The following is a 24,392-nucleotide window of genomic DNA, read 5'->3' as shown; positions in this document are numbered from 1 at the left end:
GACTGACTCCGCCGGCTTCTACTCCAACTTGCGGTACCTTTGTTGTTGTCCCACCGGCTGACATTCCCGGCCCCTTCTCTCCCTCTTTCTTTGATCTGATCCCCCGATTCCTTTTGATCATGTATTGCAATGTGGACCGGGCGGATTGGGGGGATGGCTTCCGGCGGGTCTATGATGCACGGAAGGCGCACAGCGTCATAGGGCCGACACAAAAAACAATACGATCCGTCCAACTTGTAAACAGCTAACAGTGGAGGGACGAAATGGAGACCGACCCCCCCTTGGCCCCCCAGAGGGGTGGGGCAAGCTGCAAGCCTCAGCCAAGGAAGAAAAGGAAGAAGAGAAAAAGAAAAAGAGCAAAAAATACGAAATGGAACATGGAAAATGGAAAACCAATAATAAAATAATCAAAAAAAAAAAAAGAAAGAGAAGATCACCCCAGGCTGCGCTACTAATACTGACTCGTTCAAACAGCTGATTTATTCACACCCTTGACCAGAATGACGACAGGTCTCTTGCTGGAGCCGCCGTTCTTTCCGCTGCGGTGATAATCAGTCGTGCCGCATCATCGCTGGCTCTCCACCATCCAATCACCATGGACATGGCTGACTTAGGGCGCCACTAGAAGATCTAGAAAACGCTAAGAACCTTTTAAAAAGTTTCTAGCGTCAGCAAGACCGGGATCCCGCTTCACAGAGCGCAGGGGCTACAATTCAGCCAATGGTTAGGCCCCGCTACTGGGGCGGTGCGATCACTGAAGCTGCATACCAGTCCCTCGTCCACGAATAACACGACATGGGGATTTCCCCAGGCGGATCCTTAGTCGCAAATTGTAGGATTCCCTGCTCAGGTGATGGAGACCCATCATGCAGCGTTCGTGTTTCCCTCTGCTCCTAGCCTGCTCGTTCCTTGACGCGGGTGGAGATGGATCCTGCCCTAATGCATGTGCAACGTCAAAGACCTCCAAAAGTCGCTCGCTCTGCGAGTAGGTTCCGGTTTCTTATAATCCCCCGACCTCCCCCCAGGTGACATGTCCTGATCTTGCAACCTGGACTCGGTCTTCCAATAAATAGATCATCAATCGCAACTTCTTCTCTCCCCCATATCTTCTCTAGTTTTATGTAGCACACCATGTTTTCCGTTATGGTAATTATTAGCTGACCCTACCCATACCGTTCTTACCTACTAACCCTCACTGTCCAGAGTCCCAATGTCCATATGTGTCCACCCATGGACAAGTCATACTCCGCCCATTCCTCGTACTCGTCCTCCAGCGAAGACTCGATTCCGTCAATGGGCCCTTACGACATGTACGGCCTGATGGGCAGCAGCCTGCAGATGGGGATGCAACAGTCCTCCCCAGTGTACTCTTCCTCAATCGAGTCCTCGTACTTCGGCTCGCCGGCAACACCAGAGCCGTACCACGACTATGCCCCTTCAATGTCATACTCGCCAGGCATGTACGCCGCCGTGAACATGTACCAGAACTTCTCATCGGCTCCGAGCCACCCGTGGGCCCCCATGCAAGAACCTTGCTACGGTGAAACCATGACACCCGAGCCGTGCGACATGGAGATGTACGGCGCGGGGTCGGATGTTTACGAGGCTCCTTTGGAAGTCACCAAGTATGTACCTTGATTTATAAACCTCCTATTTGGGCTCGGCTCTAATGACTCTGAAATAGGCCTATTAAACCCTTCGGCTGCGAAGACTGTGGCAGAGCATTTACTCGCCCTGCGGACTTGCGACGCCACCAGACTAGCGTCCACAACCCCGTGCCCGAGGACTGTCCCGTGGAGGGATGTCCGCGCAAGGCTGGCAATGGCTTTCCCCGGCGGGATCACCTCAAGGAACATCTGCGGTCTTACCACCATATTGATGTGCCTAAGCGGTCTAGGAGGGTGACGAAGACTGTTTGATGTTTTTTTTTTTCTTCTTTTCTTCTCTTCGCTTCTTTCTTCACTTCTTCCTCCCTTTCTCTTCCCTTCTTCCTCCCTTTCTCTTCACTTCTTCTATTCCTCTTCTATTCTTCCCCTCCTCTTCTCTTCTTCTCTAAACCCCTTTTATGTGTGGATTTCACGCGTAATGATCCCATGTTTATGTTCTACGTCGATGCTGTATGGATAGATATGCGGATGAATTTGTGGGCGGCGTTAGCTGGTTATACCGTGGGTCTACAAAGTTGTCTTTAATTTTTTTTATTTTCTTTTTCAATCTTATCCCCATTCTCATATTTTTTTATTGGTTATTCTCTTTCATATTTTTTTTCTTTGCCTTGATTTTCTTTGTCATTCCCATTTATTGGCTTATGATAGACGACCGGCGTTTCGCATTAGAGGTGCCTTTCTTGCTTGCATTTTGCATGTTCGCTTGCATTTCTAACTTACTCTACATTGATAATGTATCCTAGTATAAGGGTGCGATATATTATCATCACTATTCAGTATACAGTATACGTATCGTTAATAGGACAGTCGTAGGAGTCAACCAGGTCCGAGCAAATTCGAGCCCACATAACCAAAATACCAATAGAAAGAAGAACAACAAAAGAATCTAGAAGCTAGGTAAACCCCCCAAAGCACACCCCCTTCGCCCTAACCCTCCCCGCAGAATCCACCCCGAACTCAACCCCCTCCGCCTCTAACAACCTCCTCTTCCACTCCAACTTGTGCTCTCCTCCTCCATTTCCCTTTTCTACTCCCGCTCCACTCGTCCCCTTCCCCTTCCCCTTCCCATCCCCCTCCTTATCCCCCTCCTTCCCCACCCCCTCCCTCTTCCTCTTCAAGGAGGCAACAGAAGAAGAAGGAGGACGCGACCCCATATACCCCCCCAAATACCCCCCCGCAGCAAGAACGCGATGACACGGCACATCGGGCGCAAAAGGGTTTGTGCGCATGGCGGTGCCGACTGCGCGCGGCGAGGACGTGCCCAGGTGTGTCGCGAGCGCGGTGTAGGTTGTCCAGTGGCCTCGCGGGACGGTTAGGAGGGCGAGGTAGGTGCGGCGGCGGAGGGGGGTGAGGGTGGGGTGAGATTTGATGCGGTGGAGGAGTTTGGGGGGGATGATATTGGTGTTTTGGGTGGTGGTGGTGGTGTTGCTTTGGGGGTGATGGGGTTGGAGGAGGTATTTGGTTAGGGTTGGGGGGAGGGGGTTGGAGTCTTCTTGTTCTTTTTCTTGTTCTTGGTTTGGGTTTGGGTTTTGATTTTGGTCTTGTTGTTCTGGTTGTTCTGGTTGTTCTTGTTTGAAATAGTTGGATATAGAGGTAGACATTTTCTGGGTAATCTCCTTTGCTTTCGTTATATGGTTATTAGGTCGTGTTCGGATAGTCGCGTTAAGGTCCAGGCTAGGTATAATAGCTGTAGGTACCCGTCTTCAGGTGTCGTTGCCAATACCAATTGTTACTGATGGTGGAGTATTGGTCAGACTGGATTTGTTAGCTTATCGTGTTATATATTTTAATAAACCTGGTATATACTTACTGATATCAGTGTAGGTGATAGAGAGATGGAAATGTAAAGATGGAGAGGTGGAAATGGTGAATGATGCATGTTTTTAATATGTTGGAGAGCCGTTGCTGTCGATGTGGCCAATCACATTGAAGTTCGCATTCCCCATACCATGGAACCTGTCGCTATAAAGAATGACCACACTATGCTAAATCATATACTCACGAAGAATGGATGTAGAAGATAAATTGGTATAAAACTATAATAACTCGCAATCAGTTCATTATCCACCAGGCACTAGATATGTACCCCTATCCCCGTCTATCCTCGTCCTCATTCAATATATATCCGCATAACTCCCTCCTATCCGCCAACTACGCAACCTCCAAATTAATCACCCCCTTCTCCCCATCTAAAACACTATTATTCCGACTCACAGCCTCCACATGGCCCGGATTCTCCGCCTTCAACCGCGCAAACGTTTTTTCCGCATCCCACACCCACGGCGTATCCGCCGCGAACAGCAGATCCATGTCTTCCAGCGTGCGCTGGTTGCTCTCCGGGTAGAACGCCCACACCATCGGGATGGCAATCACGTTGCTGGCGGCGAAGACATAGAGGGTTTTTTCGCCTATTGAGCTGAACATTACGGGGCAGAGGAGGGTCTATCTTGTATCAGTATCTTTATTGATTTTGGAGGGAGGCGATGGGACACCTACCAGCCAGCCGTTTCCGATGCTCCATCCGACGACGCCCCAGGCGTTGCCGCGGGCTCGTACTGCCAGGGGATAGATCTCGGCGGGATAGATCCATGGCACTAGATGGACAGTTAGTTTTTGACACAGTCGAGGGGGTTAAAGAGGGTAAAGAGGCGGAAAACATACCCGTCAACCACGTAGCTCCAAAAACGGACGTAAAGAGAAACACCATCGCCGCAGCGGCCGCACCAAATGAATATGCTCGGCCTTCGTCACCTGCTGCCCGCGCATCAATGGCTAGTCGTGAGAAACCCCCGGCGAGGAACATGGCGATTCCTTGCACGGCTGCTCCCCACCACAGTGTTACGCGACGGCCGAGACGGTCGAGGGTGAAGACACAGATTAAGGTTGCGAACTATCTTGTTAGTTTGGTAGTTTTTCTGGGTCGGGATAGGAAACGAACCATGTAAAAGATATTGTTCAGACCGCTAACCCATTGGCTCTTCATCGAGTCGAATCCGGCAATGCTGAAGATTGTCGGCGCGTCTAGTTCGTTAGTCACGTATCACACAGTTTAAAGAAGGAATGAAAAAGAAGAAAAAAGAAACATACAAACTGTGACCCCCGCAATGCCAACCCACTCCTGCATAATCTGCAACCACACCACGAGCTGCACACGCCGCCCCAGATGCAGCTTGCCCGTCTTGTACCCGAACAGCATAGACAGATACGATGTGCTGTATTGCATAGACTTTTCCAACTCCGCCACGGCCTGGATATCTCGGAACTCCGCCTCCGCACGGATGGCATCGTCGCCTGTGCTCCCGCGGAGCCGTTTGAGGATATACCGGCCCTCCTCCTCGCGGCCCACTTTGACGAGCCAGCGCGGGGACTCGGGAAAGAACCAGACGACGGCGAACAATACGAGGAGGAAAATAATCTGGAAAGCGATCGGGAAGCGCCAGCGGAAGGCAGATTCGCCGCCGTCGATGAAGGACAGGCCGCTGGACTTTGTTAGATACTTTTCTCGATCCCAAGGGAGGAGATACGTACAACTCGAGCCAGTAGGCCAGAACGACACCGAAAATGTTCAGGGTAAATTCAATCGCGATAAATTGTCCGCGGGACGTGTGTTCGGCGGTCTCGGTGGCCCAGACGGGCACAATCGCATTCAGGATCCCCGTTCCGATTCCGTTGATGAAACGGGCTGAACAGTCAGTCACACAGTGATCTAGCTTTCCTTCGGGGCACACTTACAGCAAATCATCCAGTCATGATTCTGTGCCGAACACTGCAGGGCCGCACCCAGGATAGCCCAGGCCGCACCGATGGCAATGGTCTTGATTCGTCCGATCCAGTCTCCGGTCCAGCCTCCTAAAAGGGCACCGCACAGCGTCCCTAGATAGTAGACCGACACGATGCCGCCCTGCAACAGACTGTCTGTCACCACCGGTGTGGGCAAGCCGTCTTTCATCTCGGTGTAGCCAAAGCCCATCAGGTCGATGTAGTCCTTGGAATTGTTGACACCGGCCATCATGCCCTGGTCATAACCGAAGAACAGGATGGACAAGGCAGCGACGGAGTTGATGGCGATGAGAAGACCGCGTTTCTCCAGCTTGTGGACGACATTCCACGAAGGGATTGAGTCGCACATGGTGCGAGTATTCTCAACAAACGCAGTGCCAAGTAATCGTAGTAGTTATAGCGCCTTTCAAATGGGTGTGCGCCTTCTTATATGCCGACCGGCCGCTGCTCTACGCAGATCTAAACGAAATACTACATAAAAAGGTGGAGACATTGCGGGGGACCAGGCCATGTATATACCGCGCAAAAAGTTGGCAGTCAGTCGGAGACTCGACCTGGTGATAGACGACCGCCCAATAAGGGCAACCCGCATGAGCCAGGAGTTAGGTCGAATTTGGTTACAAGCCGGTGGGAGAGGAAGCAAAACCCGAATCGAAGACCATAACCCCACCAAGCCAGGCCTTCTGACTCGTTGACATGGGCCCACTTCCCAAACCTGGAGCCCCAGACTGGGGAAACGGGAAACCGAGACGGGTAGCAAATTGGGGATAGAATTGGAGAGAGGCACTACTAGTGGATGGTCGATCTTTATTGAATTCGACCATCTTCAATCGCCCGATATCAAGTCACTTCACGTCCCTGACGAGTTCCGTGGCGCGAGTGTGATGACTTAATTTTATCTTGTCGGGGTACATTCGTTGTCCGTGATGCCGTCGGGGTATTCGAAGGAGATGCATCCATGTCCCAGAGCGAAGAATCGATTTGTAGATTGGTAGACGTGCATGATTGACACGGCTTGACTTCGTTGCGGGACTTTTGGACGGTTAATGTGGTCAACATTTCACGATCCTAGAGGGAGACAGGCAGTGCATCGAGAAGTCGACGCGAACTGCACGTGTTCCATATCACATGATTTGATGGTTTCTCTCTTTAGTACCATGGAAAGAGAACCAAACCAGAGAATATGAGTCGCATTGAATGGCTCGAAATCCGACGATACCCCTCATGTCCCGGACCTTTGTGCAACGCCCTCAACAAACACCTCACTGGCCATATAACAGGGTGATTGGCCAGACATGCCGCAGCCTCAGGCTCCACCCGCGTCATTGGGCGTGCACGTGGCAGCACGTGAGCAGCACCTGCCTGAGGCAGTCACGGGTTGTCCGTTGTGTGGAGAGACTGTGGGGTAAATCCATCGCCAATTCCAGTGCCAATTGTCTTCGGGGAGGAGATTTTATGCCATGATGAGTGCATTCGTCGGCCGATATCGATTTCACGTCCTGGGACACACCCCAAGCGCGATGATCTAATAGGGGTCCGTCACATTCGGACCAGATACTTAGTGCCGTCTCCTCTGTACCTCGGATGAAAAAAGTGGACAGAGGCTACGGGGGAGTGCCGGAGTAGTGTGGACATTCCCTATTAATATGACTATTTAATCAGTTGGCTCCCTGAAGTTCCACGGTCTGGTCGATTGCTGTCTCTGGTGTTGTGGTTGACTACTCTGTACACCGGCACTAATATCAGGGACATCCTGTTTCTGCAGTATTCTGGGTCTGGTATATACTCCAGTCACAATGACGACTATTGAAGTTCTCAACCTTGGCCCAGACGCCTGTGCAAGCACCTCCCTCCATCGATCTCAAAAAAATGACCACAGCAATCGATCGGGCTCCGCATAGAAGCGGTCGCTAAAAGCTAACCGGCCCGAAAGCCCACTGCGGTATTATAGCTACTCAACGTTACCCGCGGATACCATCTCCACCCATTTGAGAACCAATTGCCCGGTGCCTGGCCCTTTGGAAATCAAGAAAAGAGGTGTAGATTCCGGTCGATAAAATTGAGTTATCTCGATGGGGTACATCGGATGAAGAACCTGAGGATCCGTGAGATCCGTGAGGCCTGACAGCCTGAGGTGGGCTTCCCACCTCAGGCTGACAAAGGGCCTCGAAATGTCTTTTCCGTACACGTTCCGGGCCGTCGTGGCGGTTACGCTTCTCTCTCCCGGTCCGCCGATGTTGACTTTGGTCTTTGACTGGATCTTCTGTCTGTCAATTCACGAAGTGATGAATTCCAATTCCTCTAGACCAGTCCTCGACTTCCAGTGTACTCTGAGACCATGTATGGTTGTTAAATGTTAACCGAGTGAAGCCGGGTGAAAGTTACAATACATGACGGAATTACCCCGTCTCTACCGCTCCCAACCAGACCGCCCGAACTAAACCCGATTGAGATTCTCTCTGTCATCCATCCATCATTCATGGATCCTTTTTTCCCTCATTCCTCCTTGTCTCATATCACTTCAATCTTCTTGCTCAATTGCTGCCCCTCTTCCCTCCCTCCCTTCCACCCTTGGTTTCCGTTGGAGGCCTCTCTACTCTGTCATTTACTCTCGCTCTCTTTTTCTTTCGGTCGCCTCTTTCACTATGTTTCGGAGTCTCTTGCCGCGGACGTCGCCGCGGACTACTCTCCGCCGGGCCGTCCCCAAGGCTGTTCCCTCCAACCTCGTCGTTACTCCCTCGCTGGCCTCTTTCGGCCTCTCAAAACGTGGCTTTGCCTCGGAAGCAAGTACGTCATATCTCGAATTCTGACAAGGGAAGCCCCAGGCCCGATGCCTGAGCTTCCGGATTTCACTGTCCCCGGCGGGCTAACGCGGTTTCTTTCGGGTATCTAGGTGAGCACGATGTCGTGATCATCGGTGGTGGTGTCGCTGGATACGTTGCTGCTATCAAGGCTGGTCAGGAAGGTCTCAAGGTGAGCTAATCTTTGACTCCTTCAACGCGGTGAATGCGATGGTCGGTCGCCGTCCGCCCGGATCTGTCGCTAATGACGATTTCTCTCCATAGGCCGTCTGTATCGAGAAGCGTGGTCGTCTCGGAGGTACCTGCCTCAACGTCGGCTGTATCCCGTCCAAATCGCTCCTGAACAACTCCCATCTGTACCACCAGGTCCTCCATGACACGAAAAAGCGCGGTATCGAGGTTGGCGACGTCAAGCTCAACCTTGAGCAGATGATGAAGGCCAAGGACACTTCCGTCGATGGTCTCACCAAGGGCGTTGAGTTCTTGTTAAAAAAGAACGGTGTGGACTACGTCAAGGGTACCGGTGCCCTGGTCGACCCCAACACCGTCAAGGTCAACCTGCTCGACGGCGGCGAGCAGACCCTCCGCGGCAAGAACATCTTCATTGCCACCGGCTCTGAGTCGACCCCGTTCCCCGGCCTGACCATCGACGAGAAGCGCATCATCACGAGCACTGGCGCTCTGGAGTTGAAGGAGGTCCCTAAGAAGATGGTTGTCATTGGTGGTGGCATCATCGGTCTGGAGATGGTATGTCTGAATTTTTTCCCCTGTTCAATTTCTTTTCTTTCTAGCCCCCCCCCCGTGTTTCTGGTGATTGATTGACTAACCGTTTGTTTCAAGGCCTCCGTCTGGTCGCGTCTCGGCGCTGAGGTCACCGTCGTCGAATTCCTGGGCCAGATCGGCGGCCCCGGTATGGATGCGGAGATCGCCAAGCAGACCCAGAAGATCCTCGGAAAGCAGGGCATCAAGTTCAAGACCAACACCAAGGTCACCAAGGGTGACGACAGCGGTGCTACCGTCTCCCTCACCGTTGAGGCCGCCAAGGGTGGCAAGGAGGATACCCTGGACGCCGATGTCGTCCTGGTGGCGATCGGCCGCCGCCCCTACACCGAGGGCCTGGGCCTTGAGAACGTTGGCATCGAGAAGGACGACAAGGGCCGTCTGGTCATCGACCAGGAGTACCGCACCAAGCTCCCCCACATCCGTGTCATCGGTGACTGCACCTTCGGTCCCATGCTGGCCCACAAGGCCGAGGAGGAGGCCGTCGCCGCCGTCGAGTACATCACCAAGGGCCACGGCCACGTCAACTACGCCGCCATCCCCAGCGTCATGTACACGCACCCCGAGGTCTCCTGGGTGGGCCAGAACGAGGCCGAGGTCAAGGCCGCCGGCATCAAGTACCGCGTCGGCAACTTCCCCTTCGCCGCCAACTCGCGCGCCAAGACCAACCTCGACACCGAGGGTCAGGTCAAGTTCATCGCCGACGCCGAGACCGACCGCATCCTGGGTGTGCACATCATCGGCCCCAACGCCGGTGAGATGATCGCTGAGGCCACCCTGGCCGTCGAGTACGGTGCCTCGTGCGAGGACATCGCCCGCACGTGCCACGCCCACCCGACCCTCGCCGAAGCCTTCAAGGAGGCCGCCATGGCCACCTACTCCAAGGCCATCCACTTCTAGATGAAAACGTCCTCTACCATCTTCCCTTACATTTCCGCCATGACCCCCTTTTGTTGACTACCACCACCCTGTATCTTCCTTGAGTCTAGCTCCGCTAGCACCTGTAGCATGTGACCGATTATATCTTCCTAACTGTTGTTGGTTGTATTGAGAATTATGATAAACAATTTATCACTATTATCCTAACATAGTAAATGATCGTCATAGTCGTTTGTGCGTAAAGAATGATTGCTATCTATTCATCTATCATCTCTGTATTCACCAGAAATTCCACCTCTATCCAACGCCCCTCCAAACGGCACCCCTACACCCATCTCCCGTCACCATGGCCAAGGACACGACCATGCTCATAATAATGATGATCATGATGCTGTAGATTTCTGTGTTGGTGTTGGTGTTGATGCTGATGCTGATGAAGATGCAACGGATGATGTCCATGCCGATGTCCACCAAAACCAACCCGACAGCGCCTCCCTAATCCCCCAGCTTCTTCATCCCAGTGTTGAGCGTGAGCGTGAGCATGAGCATGGGCGTGACTCCGAGAATGGGCGTGGACACGGGCATAGCCATGACCATGACCATGAACCAACGCATGCGATCGAGCGTGTGAATGCGAATGAGAGCGAGAACCAGCCGTAGCAGCGGCAGAACTATTCCAATGGTCTCCATGCATAGTTGGGGAGTAGGGGCTTTGCTGTCTCAGGTGATTGTCACTGTGCGCGTTGTTGTGGACACCGGCGTGGGCGTAGTTGCGAGAATGGTTATGGCCATGGCCATGGTTGTGGCTATGATAATGCTGGTGAACGTGATTCCGCTGCCGAAGCTGCGTGTGAAAAGGTTGTGATGCCGCAGAGCGAGCACAGGGGTGGAAATGTTGGGTATTATTTGATGCGTCCCTTTCCCTTGTGGGATTGGGGCTGCATCGGCAGTAGTAGTTGTTGTTATTGTTGGTGGTGTGATTGTATGAAGTGGGTGATGGCTCTCCGACGCGGATGTGGACTTCAACCCTGCTACTATTGATTCTTAGAGTGGCTGCTGTGATTGTTTTTGTGTGAAAGATTTTGGAAAAATTGACCAATGATCAGGTCTTGGGCTGCAGAGAGATACGTTCTCCTGGCACCTTAGAGATGCAGGAAAATATAGAAAGATGTACGTACTCGGACTTAGACCTAGACGGGAAAGGCATGATTCCCCCGCAGGCTCGGCATGTGGCGGCCTTTTCTGGCCTCATGTTTGCAGATGAGGCTCGTTGTTTGTGCAGTGGAGATGTTTTGGCTCTGGGTTTCTGTGGGATGGAGCTGGAGCTGGAGCTGTCGATAGAGTCGTATTCGGATTCGGATTCGGATTCGTCGTCTTCTTATCCTTCTGATACTTCGTCTGACTTGGTTGTAGAAAAATAATCAGAGTCAGAAGATTCGGAAGAGTTGGGTTCAGTGTTGAAGAGAGTGACGCTGTCCCTGGACCTGGATCTGGATCCGTGAGGTTTCTTGCGGGGGACGATACTGTGGGAGTAGGGGAAGCTGTGGTATCTTGTCATTGTAATTGCTTTTAATTAAGCATCCCTATCTTCGCTCTCTTAAACGTGTCCATCGTTTTGGGAGGTGCATGTTTGGAGAGATGATGGTAATGGGTAATGCTGGGCGACCTTATATACCTAGGTACCCACCTACCTGCTGCAGACCTCCGGTATAGATATAAACTAGTACTACACCAACTAATCCATGTCCAGAACGCAAGTTACACTACTAGGTAGAGACATCGCCATGCAAGTAATACAACGAATAGAATCAAATTCCTGTCCCTGATCCTGGCTCCGAGTTGCATGCGGTGCGACGTCGGACAGTGTAATCCATCCATCATGAGAAGTAGTTTGCTAGGCTCACGAACCAATCTCGTGAATGGAGTCTATTTGTTTACTGTTGTAGTGTCGAACTTTCAACGGTATGGATCCACGTAGAATCTGGCCTTTATCTATATCACTCCTGCTGTGTTCCATCGAGGGAGTATTGGCGAATGGGCTATAAGATGTGGGCTGACCGTTATTCTATACTTGGCCAGGGCATGCATGTGTCTTGAACACAAACTTGCTGTTGATGGCTTGACCATGATATGCTGGTTTCCTCACCGACCAGACCTTGGGGATACGTTGTACCCCCAGTAGTCCAGACTCCTGTTATCTAGCAGAAGAAAGCTGTAATCTGATATGGTAGTCATTCATAAAGCAAAGCAGGTGGCAGTTCTTTAAGCTAGTGAATTCCTCACCACAGACATATGTTGAAATCTGTTAGTATGACTGTCACCGAGGTATGGTCTAGTTCCGGTAGCTGAGTGATAGTCGTTCTTCGTTCATTAGGGTTATATTTGTATCCGAGGCTACGGCCTTCACAATAACTTTGGTTTCGTGTCAGAATAACTAGTTGATGGGTGTAGGATAAAGAACTAGTAGAAATGATAATCTATGACTGATTCCATTTCTGTATGCTCAAACGTTATAGACCCATATCATCTCTGCTATCTTGTTCATCAATTTACAGCGGGCCTAGTGTTAGCCCTATCATCTTGATACCGAACTGAAGCAAAAACAAACCCCACGCCAGGTATATACTTGAAGAAAATCTATTTTAATAATATAGGTCTTGTCCGGGGATTTTCCGGGTCCTAATATTAAGAGTAAATAAAGTATAAGGATTGGAGTTTGTAACTAGAAAGTCGACAATACGCCGCCACTAGTGCATCTGGCATGATGTGAATTCTTACCTATTGTAATTCCCACTATACATGTATATAAGTACTGAGCAACGTGATATTATATCCATGAAAGCATATTGGTAGTAGGTCAATCCTGGAAGATGTTTGATAACTTGCATCAAGAACTAGCCAAGAATAATGCAATAGCACTGCCCCTGCTGCATAGAAAGCATAGATTAATGCATCCGCTCTAACTAGAAGGGTTTGAGGAAATGAGGAGGCGTTTATTCTGTATCACAACGCTTTAGCGCCCCTAAGTGGAAGCTAATGCGAAACATCACAAAGCGACGCCACTGCAAGACGAGATTAAGAGGAGAACCTGGCTTGAGCGGACTATATGCAAGATCCCTGATCAATTCAAACATTCTATATATTGAAACGAGTACTTAAATGCCCATGTAACCCCCTCCTTTCTGCTGACATTCAAGATGCGGGAGTTGCCACCATGTTGGCTCCACGCCGGATCATCCTTGCCGTCTTGGCCGTCATTTTCTTCCTGTCTAGTGCGAACTATTCCTGGCGTCAGCTGTCCCACAGGCTTAAAAGGACTTCTTCTCTTTCCGATCGTCGCGCCCGGCTCTGGAAACCACTCCATTTCCTGCTGGAACAGCGTGCGCCAGACGGGGCTCAGCCGATTCTGCAAGGCAGCGTCGGCCTCCCACGATTCAACGCCATCAGTGAAGTTGCGCGAGAAAATCACATTGCGAACGGGGACGAGATTCGACTCCCTCTGCAAGCCGCACACGATGGCTTTGTGCAGGATATCCGCGATCTAAATGTCGATCGTGCCTACATTCCGGGAACGGTGGGGATAGTGTCATCCGCCGGCGGGTCATACTTACCCACTTTTATAGTCTCTCTTCATTTGCTGCGGCAGACGGGATCAGATTTGCCAGTCGAGCTCTTCATGAAAGATTTGTCCGAGTATGAGCCCCATGTCTGCGAGGTGATCTTACCTCCTCTGGGGGTAAAATGCGTGGTTCTGTCCGAGATCCTCGCAGGTCAGGACGACGCGAAACCTATAGAGGGCTTTCAACTCAAATCATTTGCGATGCTGTTCTCCTCATTCGAGACGTTTCTCTGGCTAGACGCAGACTGCGCCCCTCTGCACGATCCCACACCAATTCTCAGTTCTGAACCTTTTATATCCACAGGGCTCGTGACCTGGCCCGACTTCTGGGCAAATACAGCTGCTCCCGTGTACTTTGATATCTCCCGCCAACCGGCGCCTCCATCCACTGCTCGACAAGCGACAGAAGCAGGAGCGCTACTTCTTTCGAAAGAAGCACACTTCCTTACTCTCCTTCTCGCTGTTTATTATAATTACCACGGGCCGGACTACTACTATCCATTACTCGGCCAAGGCGCCCCTGGAGCAGGCGACAAAGACACCTTCCTTCACGCCGCAACCGCCCTCAACACCACGTTTTACTCTGTCAGTGAAGCAGTAGTAGACTTAGGAAACGTCACTCCTTGGAATCCCAGCACCGCCGTGAACGCCGGGTATATCCAAGCTGACCCCATCGAGGACTATAATCTCACAAGCCACGGAAAGTGGAGGATCCAGGATCCAGCTGTGTCCACGCCTCCCCGGGCCTTGTTTATCCACGCTGGGGCCCCGGAATTCAACCCGGGGAAGAGTCTTTTGAGTGACAAGTTGCGCGGCTTTGATGGAAAACACACTAGATTATGGACTCATCCGCCCGAGGCCATGGAGAGGATTGGGTATGATGCTGAGAGGAGGTTCTGGGAGGAGACTTTGGAAGTGACCTGCAGTATGGAGTCGGTGTTTGAGTCGTGGAAGTCGAAAACTGGACTCTGTGATGATGTACGGGTGCATTGGACGGCTGTTTTTGAGGATCCAGAAAAGGAAGCCCCGAAAATCACGGATGGTGGCTCAAGTTGGATGTCGTCCCTAAGTCACCGTCGTAGCCCCGGTGTTTGAAAAATGACCGGGCCACAAAATCTCTTTGAAGTATGTCTCTACTAGTTTACACCCTGTATATACGCATGCCATATCATTGTCTATAGGTAATATAATTCATGTGGCCACATTCTCAGTGATCTGCACTTTTATACAGCGGAAGTAGTGGTTGCCACAGTCCAACGCGTCACCGATCATGCATGCATGTTCCCACTGCTGCAAATTCAGCAGATTCTACATCTGATTCGTCATATAATTCGTCAACCTTCCTATACCTAGGTACATACCTAGTGTCCATATCATATATCTCTGTATTATCCTGACTATCTTCATCGATCATTGCCCAATCTCCGAGTGCCTGCCTCAAGATTTTTGCACAACGAGATGTAATAATCAAAGTCTAAATGTAAAAGAACTATGACGGACTTCTGCGCTTCCAGCCAGTCTGAAACCTGGTCTGCTTGAATCGAGGCAATACATGAGCCTCTGTATTAAGGCTGGCAGCTGTCGTTGTGTTTTTCGCTTGATGAAATGGATGAAGCTAGCTTTTTGGGTTATCGAATTTGAATTTCATCAAGGTATACGACAGAAGGAAAACCTGTATCTAACATAAACTTTCACAAGCGGACGATGTCGAGATATTCCCAGGCTCCCCTAATGCCAGAATCCTCACACGCTTTCGTATAGGCGGTCCAGCCCCTCGCGGCTTGTGGAGCTCCTCTCGCTCCCCAATTCCCACCACCCCGCTCACATAGACGTTATCCAACTCTTTGCCCTGATCGCGGAGCTGCGCGCCAATTCTCGCCAGCGTCTTCGCATCGAACATCGATGTCCACGAAGGCGCTGAGTAGATGAATCTGGCTAGGACCAACAGCCCGGCGACCTGAAGGCAAATGAGGAACGTGATGACGATTAACCCTGGAATTGACTTTTGGGGCTTTAGAATAGTATAGCCTGGTGAAGTGTATATCTCCCTGGAGCTCTTAGAATATGCCTCGGCTGTTGTTACCAGCAGCGCTTCGTTGGCGAAGAATGCTGTCAGCTCCAAGAGCTGCTTTGCCGCGAGTGGAGAATCCAGCATTTGCATAAAGCCTCCAACAAGTTCCGGAAGATAAAGAGCCTCCGTATCCTCGTCATCATCCAGGTAGTAGACAAATTCACACCGGTTTTTTAGCATTTCATGGCCCCGGTCATTAAATTCGTCATATGACATAAAGGGAATCAATGAATGCTGGCAAATCTGCATGGTGGTCTGTTTCTTTTGGCCCTTGGTAGCCTCTCGAGCCGAGTGAAGAAAACTTCCGTTGCCAAAGAGGGCCAAAGCGGCAGACAGCAGCGGCCCAGGGGTTTGGAGATCAAACGTCGAGAAAGGATCCACGGCATCTTCAGTTTTGTAGGGTGTAAACCCATCGGATAGCTCTCTACATCCCTGTGTGTGAGTATATCTGGTCTTGACGGTACCGGGAAGCATAGGGGAAGCTTACTCATTTATGGGCCAAGGTGACTCCTCTAGACTGGTGCCAATGTCGTTAAAATTGGTCTCCATTGCTTCCGGGCTCGGCCAAACTCCGAGAACTGGCTGATAAGAATACTCGTTCTGGTAGTTCCCTAGCTCAAACCATCCTCTCGTTGATGTGGCATCGCAGCGCATTGTGAAGTTTTTGGCGGACGGTAGATCAGTCTTATGAGTCGCAACCTGATGGATGGTGTCTGCATTGACCTTCATGTGCATCCAAAGACGCTCATTGATGTCCTGCTTATCCCGGGAGTTCTTCCAAGGTGACCGCTCGTGGTTGCCCTCCCCACAGACTGCAACTTCCAGAACAGGGCTTGTGAAGTTCGTGGTAAATGGACTGTCTCCAGCGCAATGGTCTGGAAAGCTGTGGTCCATGACGCACTCCACACTGGTGTTCATGCGGATCGCATGCTCGCGAAGGACGCCCGTTGTGGTACCACTTCTGAGCGACGATACAAAGTAGTGGCGGTTCTCCAGAACCCCATCCGGTAACATTTCCTCATCATAGTAGAACTGGAAAGTGTCTTTCGCCTGATCTTCCGGTGTGAATTTATCGTGCTCGTGAACCTCTCGCCATAGGTGAGGCTGGATATCGAGCGGCCGGACATCGATGATCTTATTGCGGGTCCGTTGGATAACTGTATTCTGCGGGCATATTTCCAGGGACTGCGGTTCCGGGTCATAGCCAACAACCTTCTGCCATATTGACGGGTCCTTGCATGTCACGTCATCGTTCATCATTACTACGGGCTGGTCAATACATGCGATCACGGTTATTGTCTCGTCTTGAACTAAGAGCTGGCGTAAAGGAGGCTGGATGGAAGCTGTACAGGACGTCATTCAGAGATTGGTTCAAATATCGATTTCATTGCGCGTACCCAGGAGAATGAGCAAAGCCCCATACCATAAATACGGAGAAGACTGCTTCCGGCTCGGCTTCCGGAGCGCAAACCATAAGGTAAGGGTATCTGTCCAGCCCCGGTCGGCGAGAGCAAACATCTGTTGGATATTCAGGTCTTGGCCGGCTTTACGACGCTGGGTGTAGATGACCGCACCGTAGGCCAGAAGCGCCGAGACGATGGGGACCGCCAGAACCGAAGCAATATTATGGAGAATATCCGTCGCGGTTTTCCAGCGCTGCATGGCATAAATGTCGGTCATGGAATACTTCGCTGCTTGGTTGATGTACGAAGGCTTCATGACCGGACGAAACATCATAATGCAGGTAAAGATCCACGGGAGGACCAGCACCGGTAGATAGAGCGAGAGAAGCCACAGAGCCCGCTTCCGGCGCCTCAGACGGTGGTCGGGTGTGTTTCCATGCAAGCTCTGTGTCTCCTTCATCTTGAGAGTGTCCGCCGGTGGATTATGATTCTGCCCTTCGGGTCTGGTCTGGGAGCTCCTGGAATAACGAGGGTTATCCATGATGGAACCATCGAGTGTGAAACAATGGGGTCGAGAGTGTTTTTGGTGATGGCAGAGGTAACTTCCAAGATTTTGACGTCCAAATGTGCAAGTGCAGATATAAAAGGCGCGTTGCTCCACAGACTCAGCCTCGGCGAAGAAGTCAGCCTCGCCCAAGACGGAGGACACAGACGATTCCTTTTCTGGTGGAAGATCAGCAATTGAACATCAACCATGAGTATTAGTGGTTCATTAATATTCTTGTTAATGCTTCTTGCCAGCTTGCCCATCGTTCACGCTTCTTTGGCATAGTTATATAATCACTCCGCACACAGGACCCTTTAGAGGTACGATATCCACGCCACCCCGACGTCACCCTCATTTTCTCTCAGACCTAGCTTATAATAAAAACGCTCAAGCCCAGAACTATCAGTTCTTGTCGTGATTATGTTTCAAATTGCGACATCTCAATTCTATAGATTGCCATCAGGTTTGCACGAGATCTTTTGCATGTCTGGAATGCCTCAGCCTCGCCAAATCTCTGAGACAGAATGCACTCCATAATATTTCTCTCAACAGCTCGTCTCTTCGATGTATTGAAACTGTTGGTAGAGAGAGTCGATATGGAACTGGTAAGTACCCTGCAGTAGTTGTTCCAGCCCATGTTTTACTTTTTCAGTCCATGAATTTGGCTTTAACCATGTAGAGATTATGGTCATTATCAGAGTATTAGAATTCAGCTATCACGCAGGTGCAAACTGATCGAGTTTCGGCTCTTGTATGATCAGTCGACAGATAATCTCATACTCCGTAGTGCAACACAAGCATTCACTGCTGATATCAGATCTAATGTGATCCTGTTTGATTTAGGGCTTGGACCCAGCCGCAGACCTAGACTTACCCAGAACACTTACCTCTAACCTCGGTATTCACTGCCAGAAGCAAATGCCCAATAGCAGACACCTTACAGACCTCAAACTGCAAGCAAACACGAACATCTCAATGGAAACGTGACTCCCAGACACGCCGACGTGAGGGGCTGGAAATACATTCAGACTTATTTTGTTGGGTAATTGGCGTGTCCTGTTTACCCACATCCATCGGTCATTCATAGTGGATAGATTCCGTAGTAGTTATAGGTACTTCTATGCGCCAGTGTGCCTACCACCAGTCTAGTGGGAAGAAGGATATAATAATATCAATGCTTCGCAATTTGTACGTTGAAAGTCCCACATACTACACATGTTTATACCCCAGTCTCGGACCCACTCAGCACAAAGACAACGGAGTAAGCCTCCTCAGTACGAGACCAGTCCCTCCAGAACAGCCTGAACGCGTGCCACACTTTCCAGGGCACAACTCACCCGACGGCGCATTTCTTCCGCCAATGCCGGAGCCTGTTCCGCCTCTGGAGCCTCCCCATCTGCAGCTACCGCCGCCTGCACGTCTCTGATAACCCTCTGCACCTGTCTATGGACCTTCTTCTCTAAAGCGACGAACGGCTCTACCGTGGCAGACTGATACATCTCTCGATTGATGTGCAGGTAGCGGGCGAAAAGTCGAGAGTGTATCAGATGATCGCGGATGGTATCTTTGCGGATTTTGTCACTTCCTGTCCCTATATGACATGCAGGCAACCCCCTTCAGGTCAGCCTATAGAGTCTCGGTTGCCATTGATATAAGAGGAAATGTGATAAAGTGAAGACATACCTGACGCACTATTGCAGGAGATATACGCAGAGCGCATGAGACCTGTCATGACGGAACTCGCGTGCCCAAAAAGCATGTCTCTTCTGATGAGGCTGCAAATAACTTAGCTTGACATTTGTGTGAAGTGAGGTGGATTATTTGAGCTTACTACACATTGTGAACAATGTTGGCAAAGGCATATTGAATCTCATCTGCGATGCACTTCTGTCTGGCCTCCACCCCAGTCAGGAGGTTTCCAAGGGCCTGGGGAGCTAGATTCTGATGCTCTAAGTTGAGAAATGTTAGCACATCCCCTTCCTTTCTTCCATTTTTTTTTTTTCAATATACTCATCAACCCTCAATTTATTTGGAGAGAATAAAAAGAAAGAAAGAAAGAAAGAAAGAAAGAAAAGACTAAAGTCTCACCTGCCAGTACACACTGCATTCTCCCAAAAGCCCGAGAGGTATCTGAACCCAGTGACTCTATGCTGGATTCCAGATGGTCAACAATTCGATCCCAGCCTGGGCCAAGACAGTCTCGCGGGTTCTGGATCAAGGCATCGTTCCAGCAGCAGTACTCTTGTGTCTTGGTTCGGTGGGTTCCAAATTTGCGACACCACGCTGCGTAGGTCCCGTGGGCCCACTAGATCAGCAACGCGTTAGCTATATACGAATAAGAGGAATGAAAAACCTCACTGCTCTCCATTCCTCGCTCACTCGTACAGAATGTGCTGTCCATGCGCTGCCGCGAGTTCCTGTGGCTTGATTAGAGATCGTTTGGATCCCGATTTACGGCCTGGGGACATTGGACGTACGGATACTGTTGAGGATATATTGATCAAATAAACGGTCCACGTTTTTTTGTGTATTTCGGAGAGGTGCTTCACGCGACATGAAATCCTATCACAAATCCCCAGAGTGTTATTGGACCCCGTGCATTGCGTTCATGATGAAACGGCCGGTGAGATATACCTGACGGAGCGTCGCTTCCACATCCCCTAGCACCCGTCGAAGAGTGGCAGCTTTTTCGACCGTGACGGAATCGGCCCCTGATAGCGCCCACTGGCGCAGCGACATCAGATGTGCGGGTACTTGATGATTCAGAAAAGCGGACGTGGCGCGTAGTTGGGCATCCGCTGGAACCAGCTGGCAATAGCTGCGAAGCTGTCGAACCCCGCTGAGCTGAAGATACGCTTCCGCGTGTTCCTCATGATCATCGTGGTACTCCCTGTATAGGGAGTTGCTGACGCAAAAGACACGCTCGTTTCGGTATTTGCTGGCCAGTTCGCGCGTGATTCGCGTGATCCGCTCCCGGACCAGCAATTGAGTTCTCCTGTGTATGGGTTAATATCTAAGTGGGTAGACTTTAGTTTACCCATTCCCGTGACGAGGCCTTACTCCAGTTCGAGCGCTTCCATTCGCTCTCTATACAGTCGTCAGAATATACTCAAGACGTAATGGTTTGATGACGGACCTCAAGCTCGCTTGTTCCAGAACAATTTGTGTCTTCTCCGGGTCGACGGCCCTCTTCTTCCGAATACTGGCATCTCGTTGTTGCTCTTTGATTCGGTCGATGCCTCGGTTCATTTCACGTACGCGCGGAGCTATCTGCAATTGTCCACGGGCGGTTTCTTCGGGGGAGACGTCCTGGCCGTACGGAGTTAAACGCTTAAGCTTGTGCACGCAAAGGGAGGAGCGACTACTACCTCTGATCTCGTGCAGATAATGCGCCGCGGCTGGCTCTCCCTGCATCTGCCGATGATATCGGGGATGGATTGGTCGGTTATGCATCGAGTGATGTTGGTCACAATGAACACCTCGTCGCACTTGTGGTTGAGATAGTGTTCTGTGGCTCGAACCCTTGCGTAGTTCATATCTCGTAACCCTTACTGTGTCAGTGGCCTCGCGTTCATGACACCCAACAAGGTATTTTACCTGGTAAATCTGCCAGGACCAGGCCTGTACGCAGGATGGTCGCGTCCAGATACACTCTGTCAAACCCATTAGACGAAGTTCATACCAGGGGAAAGGCGGTGGATGCACCTGATCAATTTAATAAACGGCCACAGGGCAGGCCGGTTTTCCTCCGGTGAATCGGCCGTCAGAAGGTCCAGCTGCTGCTTGCATTCGTCCAAGCAAGCACACACTACCGTATGCTCCAAATTGTTCGGCCCCCCCGGTCGATGGGCGGAACCCAGAAGGGCCCACCTCTCGAGCTGGTTCAGAATAGCCAGCTCCGCGCCTTCCTCGTCGCGCGATACGTATTCGAGACTCATTTCAGCCTCGTTTTTGAACAGGGACTCCAGCGCTTCCCACGCGCGATCGGATTTCTCTCGACAGCTCGCCCGCTCTTCGGCGGATCTAAGCTGCTGGTAGAGGGAGTGGGTGTAAAACTGGCGAACACTTTGCAGCAGCTCTTCAAGCAGTTCTTTCACTTCGTCCGGGTTCATGAATTCGGCTTTGATTGTGTATGGATCGTGGTCGTTGCCCGAGTGTCGAAATTCGGTTACCACACAGGTGCACGCTGATCCGTCTCGGCTCTGAAGCGGTCAGTCAATGGATATTATTCTACGCCTGCAGTGGCACACGAGGTCATACCGAGCGCGCGAGATTTGCCTGGTCGAGAAGTGAGTTGATCACTGAGCTCTTTCCTACCTGGTCGTTAGATGCGTGGTAAGATAAGGAGGAAAACAGAAACGGTTACACACCAACACCCGAGTCCCCGATGAGCCCTACCGTCCGAGTCTCCGGGTATCTGAACTCGCTCGCCTTTTTTGTCTCATTGTACAACTTGTGAAGACTGGTGTTTGGGTCGTCAGTCAATTCCGACAGGCGCATTGTATTTGCTATCCCCGCGAGCAGGCTCTTGACTTCGCTCAACCCATCTTGCAGCTGACTGTTGTATATTGGCGCCGGGGGAAGTGGTTCGTTATGAGGGGTGTCTGTTCGATCGTCCACCTCCATCGACGTCCGACGAGATAGTGTCTCATCTACTTGATCTTCCCCCTCTGTTAGATCCACAACGGACGTAAACGGACGTTCGGTGGCATCGCGGGTAGATGTAGATTGGACTTCTGGGTCCCTGTATGTGCTGAAGGGATCTCTCCTGTTAACGCCATTCGTGGCATCTGCTGGATCTCTAGTCCCTGTGCTATTGATATTGAGATTCCCAAATAGAGATGTGGGTGTCGGCGATGTTCTCTGGACTTGCGAGATGGGAGGGGTCTGGTGGGAGGTTGGGGTTGTTCTGGTATCCCTATCGCTTGATGATGATGCTGATGATGATGTTGGAGTGAAGACTCCCCGTGAAGACCCCGATGGCGAGGCCATCGGGGAGAATGCGAAGTTCGACGTGGATCCAGCCATATCCCAAGACATGAAGCGTTGTCTCTTTGTTTTGCTCGGGGGGACCTACCTGGAAGGAAAGGCCTATTTATAATGCAAGCTCATCGGTCCCTCTCTGCTAAGACTGCTCATAGCCCCGCTTTGCAAGTCCCCTACTTCTCTTAAAATGGCAGGTTCATGCATGCTGCGCCGCACTTTGTGTTTGAAACCGAGTGGTTCATGAGGCCAGCGGTTATACATTGGCTGTCGTGTTTGGATAGTCCCATGTCTATTTATATATCTACTTATATTTAGGAATCCTCGAGAATGATGGGGTATTATTGCATCTCCCCCAGGCGTCTCATCGGCGGCACAATGGGTCATTATATCAGTTACGTTTTTGAGCTCCTGGTTTTCAGCTCGTTCAACCACCCCACGGCAATCATTTCCGTTTTTTGATGGTGTGTTAATTATCCCTGCTAGGCTCTCGCGCCATCGCGGCGGGGTTGTTAGTGCTAAACTGTCGAAAAGGGAATTTCGGAAGGAGACAGAATTAAATACATTGACTCTATCGCTACCAACATTTTGCTGCACCAGAGATTGCATCGCAGACGATCTTATCTCATTGGTGTCCTGATAGGGAGGGGTATGTCCATATCAAGTTAGCTCACGTCTTCTCATTGCTATAAGAACTCTGCCATGCGTGTTCTAACCATGTCCTGCATAAGCTTATGTGGACGCTGGCCGGGGAATCATGCCGCACTTTGTGAATTGTATTATATGAACTATTCGACACATATATGGCCATGCTCTATAGAGTATTATCACACCTGCTGTGTCCTTACCGAGGCAGCAACGGCGAATCGGCTCCCTCTGCAATCGCGGAGACGCGGGGTATCACTCATCCTGGCACGGATTCTATAACCTGGCCAGTACATGCATGCATTGAAAACAGGTTATTGCCTTGGATGGCTTGATAGTTAATCGCCAGTTCCCGCGGACAGCGAACCGCCTGGGATAAGAAACATTCATTCCCTTGCCCCTTCACAGAGCACGTTTATCGTGAGACATTAGAATAGCTTAGAAGCTATTCAAACATCTTCAGCTTGCCCGATATGTCCCACACTCGAAGCAAATACACCTCTGAGGTCCTGGCTCGACCCGGTCTCACGTTCGACACGGAGATCCGTGATCCCAAACAACGAATCCAAGCATACATGGATTCATACAAGCAGAACCCCCCCTCAAAGGTTGGTTAGTCTATAAAATCTGGTCAAGCACAAAGAGAAAATGAAATAAGTGACATACTAAAAATTCAGAGCATCGATGAATCCCTCCTGCGAGACCACCTCGAACTCGTAGATGCCTCTGCAAGCCCCCAAATCAGCGCCTCGTTCCGCATGCGCGTGAGTCCCGAATACTGCAGCCGCACGGGGAACATGCACGGCGGACTGATCTCGCTCGTCTTCGATCTGTGCACGACCATGTGCGCAGCCCCGGCTGCCAGGAGCGACTTTTGGACATTTGGAGGCGTCTCCCGCACGTTGAACGTCACTTTTTTAAGATCTGTTCGGCAGGGATCGTGGGTGAGGATTCACTGTGAATTGCTGCATATTGGATCTCGGCTTTGTATGAATTATTTTTCTTTCTTTCTTCTTTTCTTCTGCCCCCTCTGTCCGCTTGGTCGTTTGTTTGCGTTAGCTTGTTGGGTGCGCTCCTGGGGTACTAACTTTTTGATCTAGCGGCGATTAGAGGGCAGATGACGAATGAATCCGACGGAAGGTTGCTTGCGGTTGTGGAGCACAACAAAGCCAGTGTTGCACTTGGGGGAAAAAAGCAATATGTAAAGGTGGAGCTGG

The 24,392-nt window shown here is 50.8% G+C and overlaps 10 protein-coding genes across 10 annotated transcripts; 6 read left to right on the top strand and 4 right to left on the bottom strand.

Annotated features, from left to right (window-relative positions):
• The first annotated feature begins 940 nt into the window (after window positions 1-940).
• On the top strand, window positions 941-2,019 carry BDW47DRAFT_73816 (C2H2-type zinc finger protein). Its single transcript, XM_024819721.1, has 3 exons — window positions 941-1,146; window positions 1,204-1,625; window positions 1,685-2,019. Exons 1-3 carry the CDS (start codon window positions 1,132-1,134, stop codon window positions 1,917-1,919), a joined length of 672 nt encoding a protein of 223 aa, XP_024674961.1. The 5' UTR covers window positions 941-1,131; the 3' UTR covers window positions 1,920-2,019.
• On the top strand, window positions 1,922-2,442 carry BDW47DRAFT_100233 (uncharacterized protein). Its single transcript, XM_024811381.1, has one exon. The coding sequence runs from the start codon at window positions 2,120-2,122 to the stop codon at window positions 2,408-2,410; it is 291 nt and encodes a 96-aa protein (XP_024674960.1). The 5' UTR covers window positions 1,922-2,119; the 3' UTR covers window positions 2,411-2,442.
• Window positions 2,443-2,560: 118 nt separating this feature from the next.
• Window positions 2,561-3,268, bottom strand: BDW47DRAFT_123016 (MGMT family protein; the record flags this gene model as incomplete). The annotated part of the gene is made up of 1 exon (XM_024815970.1): window positions 2,561-3,268. The coding sequence occupies one exon, from the start codon at window positions 3,266-3,268 to the stop codon at window positions 2,561-2,563; it is 708 nt and encodes a 235-aa protein (XP_024674959.1).
• A 550-nt stretch (window positions 3,269-3,818) lies between these two features.
• Window positions 3,819-6,037, bottom strand: BDW47DRAFT_134144 (putative MFS monosaccharide transporter; the record flags this gene model as incomplete). Its single annotated transcript, XM_024818023.1, has 7 exons — window positions 5,400-6,037; window positions 5,196-5,349; window positions 4,755-5,146; window positions 4,606-4,688; window positions 4,329-4,557; window positions 4,164-4,261; window positions 3,819-4,109 (listed from the first exon to the last, which is right to left on the bottom strand). The coding sequence occupies exons 1-7, from the start codon at window positions 5,794-5,796 to the stop codon at window positions 3,819-3,821; spliced, it is 1,644 nt and encodes a 547-aa protein (XP_024674958.1). The 5' UTR covers window positions 5,797-6,037.
• Window positions 6,038-7,973: 1,936 nt separating this feature from the next.
• BDW47DRAFT_100230 (dihydrolipoyl dehydrogenase) lies at window positions 7,974-10,123 on the top strand. The gene is made up of 4 exons (XM_024811380.1): window positions 7,974-8,234; window positions 8,341-8,420; window positions 8,513-8,995; window positions 9,089-10,123. Exons 1-4 carry the CDS (start codon window positions 8,093-8,095, stop codon window positions 9,926-9,928), a joined length of 1,545 nt encoding a protein of 514 aa, XP_024674957.1. The 5' UTR covers window positions 7,974-8,092; the 3' UTR covers window positions 9,929-10,123.
• A 417-nt stretch (window positions 10,124-10,540) lies between these two features.
• On the top strand, window positions 10,541-10,970 carry BDW47DRAFT_100229 (uncharacterized protein). Its single transcript, XM_024811379.1, has one exon. It carries the CDS (start codon window positions 10,545-10,547, stop codon window positions 10,770-10,772), a length of 228 nt encoding a protein of 75 aa, XP_024674956.1. The 5' UTR covers window positions 10,541-10,544; the 3' UTR covers window positions 10,773-10,970.
• Window positions 10,971-13,081: 2,111 nt separating this feature from the next.
• On the top strand, window positions 13,082-14,697 carry BDW47DRAFT_100228 (alpha-mannosyltransferase). Its single transcript, XM_024811378.1, has one exon. It carries the CDS (start codon window positions 13,122-13,124, stop codon window positions 14,619-14,621), a length of 1,500 nt encoding a protein of 499 aa, XP_024674955.1. The 5' UTR covers window positions 13,082-13,121; the 3' UTR covers window positions 14,622-14,697.
• Window positions 14,698-15,204: 507 nt separating this feature from the next.
• On the bottom strand, window positions 15,205-17,541 carry BDW47DRAFT_123011 (uncharacterized protein; the record flags this gene model as incomplete). Its single annotated transcript, XM_024815969.1, has 3 exons — window positions 15,205-16,021; window positions 16,085-16,940; window positions 16,995-17,541. The coding sequence occupies 3 exons, from the start codon at window positions 17,539-17,541 to the stop codon at window positions 15,205-15,207; spliced, it is 2,220 nt and encodes a 739-aa protein (XP_024674954.1).
• Window positions 17,542-18,710: 1,169 nt separating this feature from the next.
• On the bottom strand, window positions 18,711-22,598 carry BDW47DRAFT_100225 (uncharacterized protein). The gene is made up of 14 exons (XM_024811377.1): window positions 21,918-22,598; window positions 21,808-21,860; window positions 21,253-21,749; window positions 21,145-21,200; window positions 20,916-21,094; window positions 20,684-20,856; window positions 20,608-20,634; window positions 20,182-20,542; window positions 20,025-20,109; window positions 19,906-19,964; window positions 19,636-19,852; window positions 19,379-19,496; window positions 19,231-19,322; window positions 18,711-19,138 (listed from the first exon to the last, which is right to left on the bottom strand). Exons 1-14 carry the CDS (start codon window positions 22,585-22,587, stop codon window positions 18,819-18,821), a joined length of 2,907 nt encoding a protein of 968 aa, XP_024674953.1. The 5' UTR covers window positions 22,588-22,598; the 3' UTR covers window positions 18,711-18,818.
• Window positions 22,599-23,648: 1,050 nt separating this feature from the next.
• On the top strand, window positions 23,649-24,275 carry BDW47DRAFT_115566 (PaaI family thioesterase; the record flags this gene model as incomplete). The annotated part of the gene is made up of 2 exons (XM_024814814.1): window positions 23,649-23,783; window positions 23,853-24,275. 2 exons carry the CDS (start codon window positions 23,649-23,651, stop codon window positions 24,273-24,275), a joined length of 558 nt encoding a protein of 185 aa, XP_024674952.1.
• Window positions 24,276-24,392: the final 117 nt, after the last annotated feature.

Source organism: Aspergillus candidus (genome assembly GCF_002847045.1).
Source record: "Aspergillus candidus strain CBS 102.13 unplaced genomic scaffold BDW47scaffold_6, whole genome shotgun sequence".
NCBI classification, from domain to species: Eukaryota; Fungi; Ascomycota; class Eurotiomycetes; order Eurotiales; family Aspergillaceae; genus Aspergillus; species Aspergillus candidus.
This window is presented reverse-complemented; position numbering and strand designations above follow the sequence as displayed.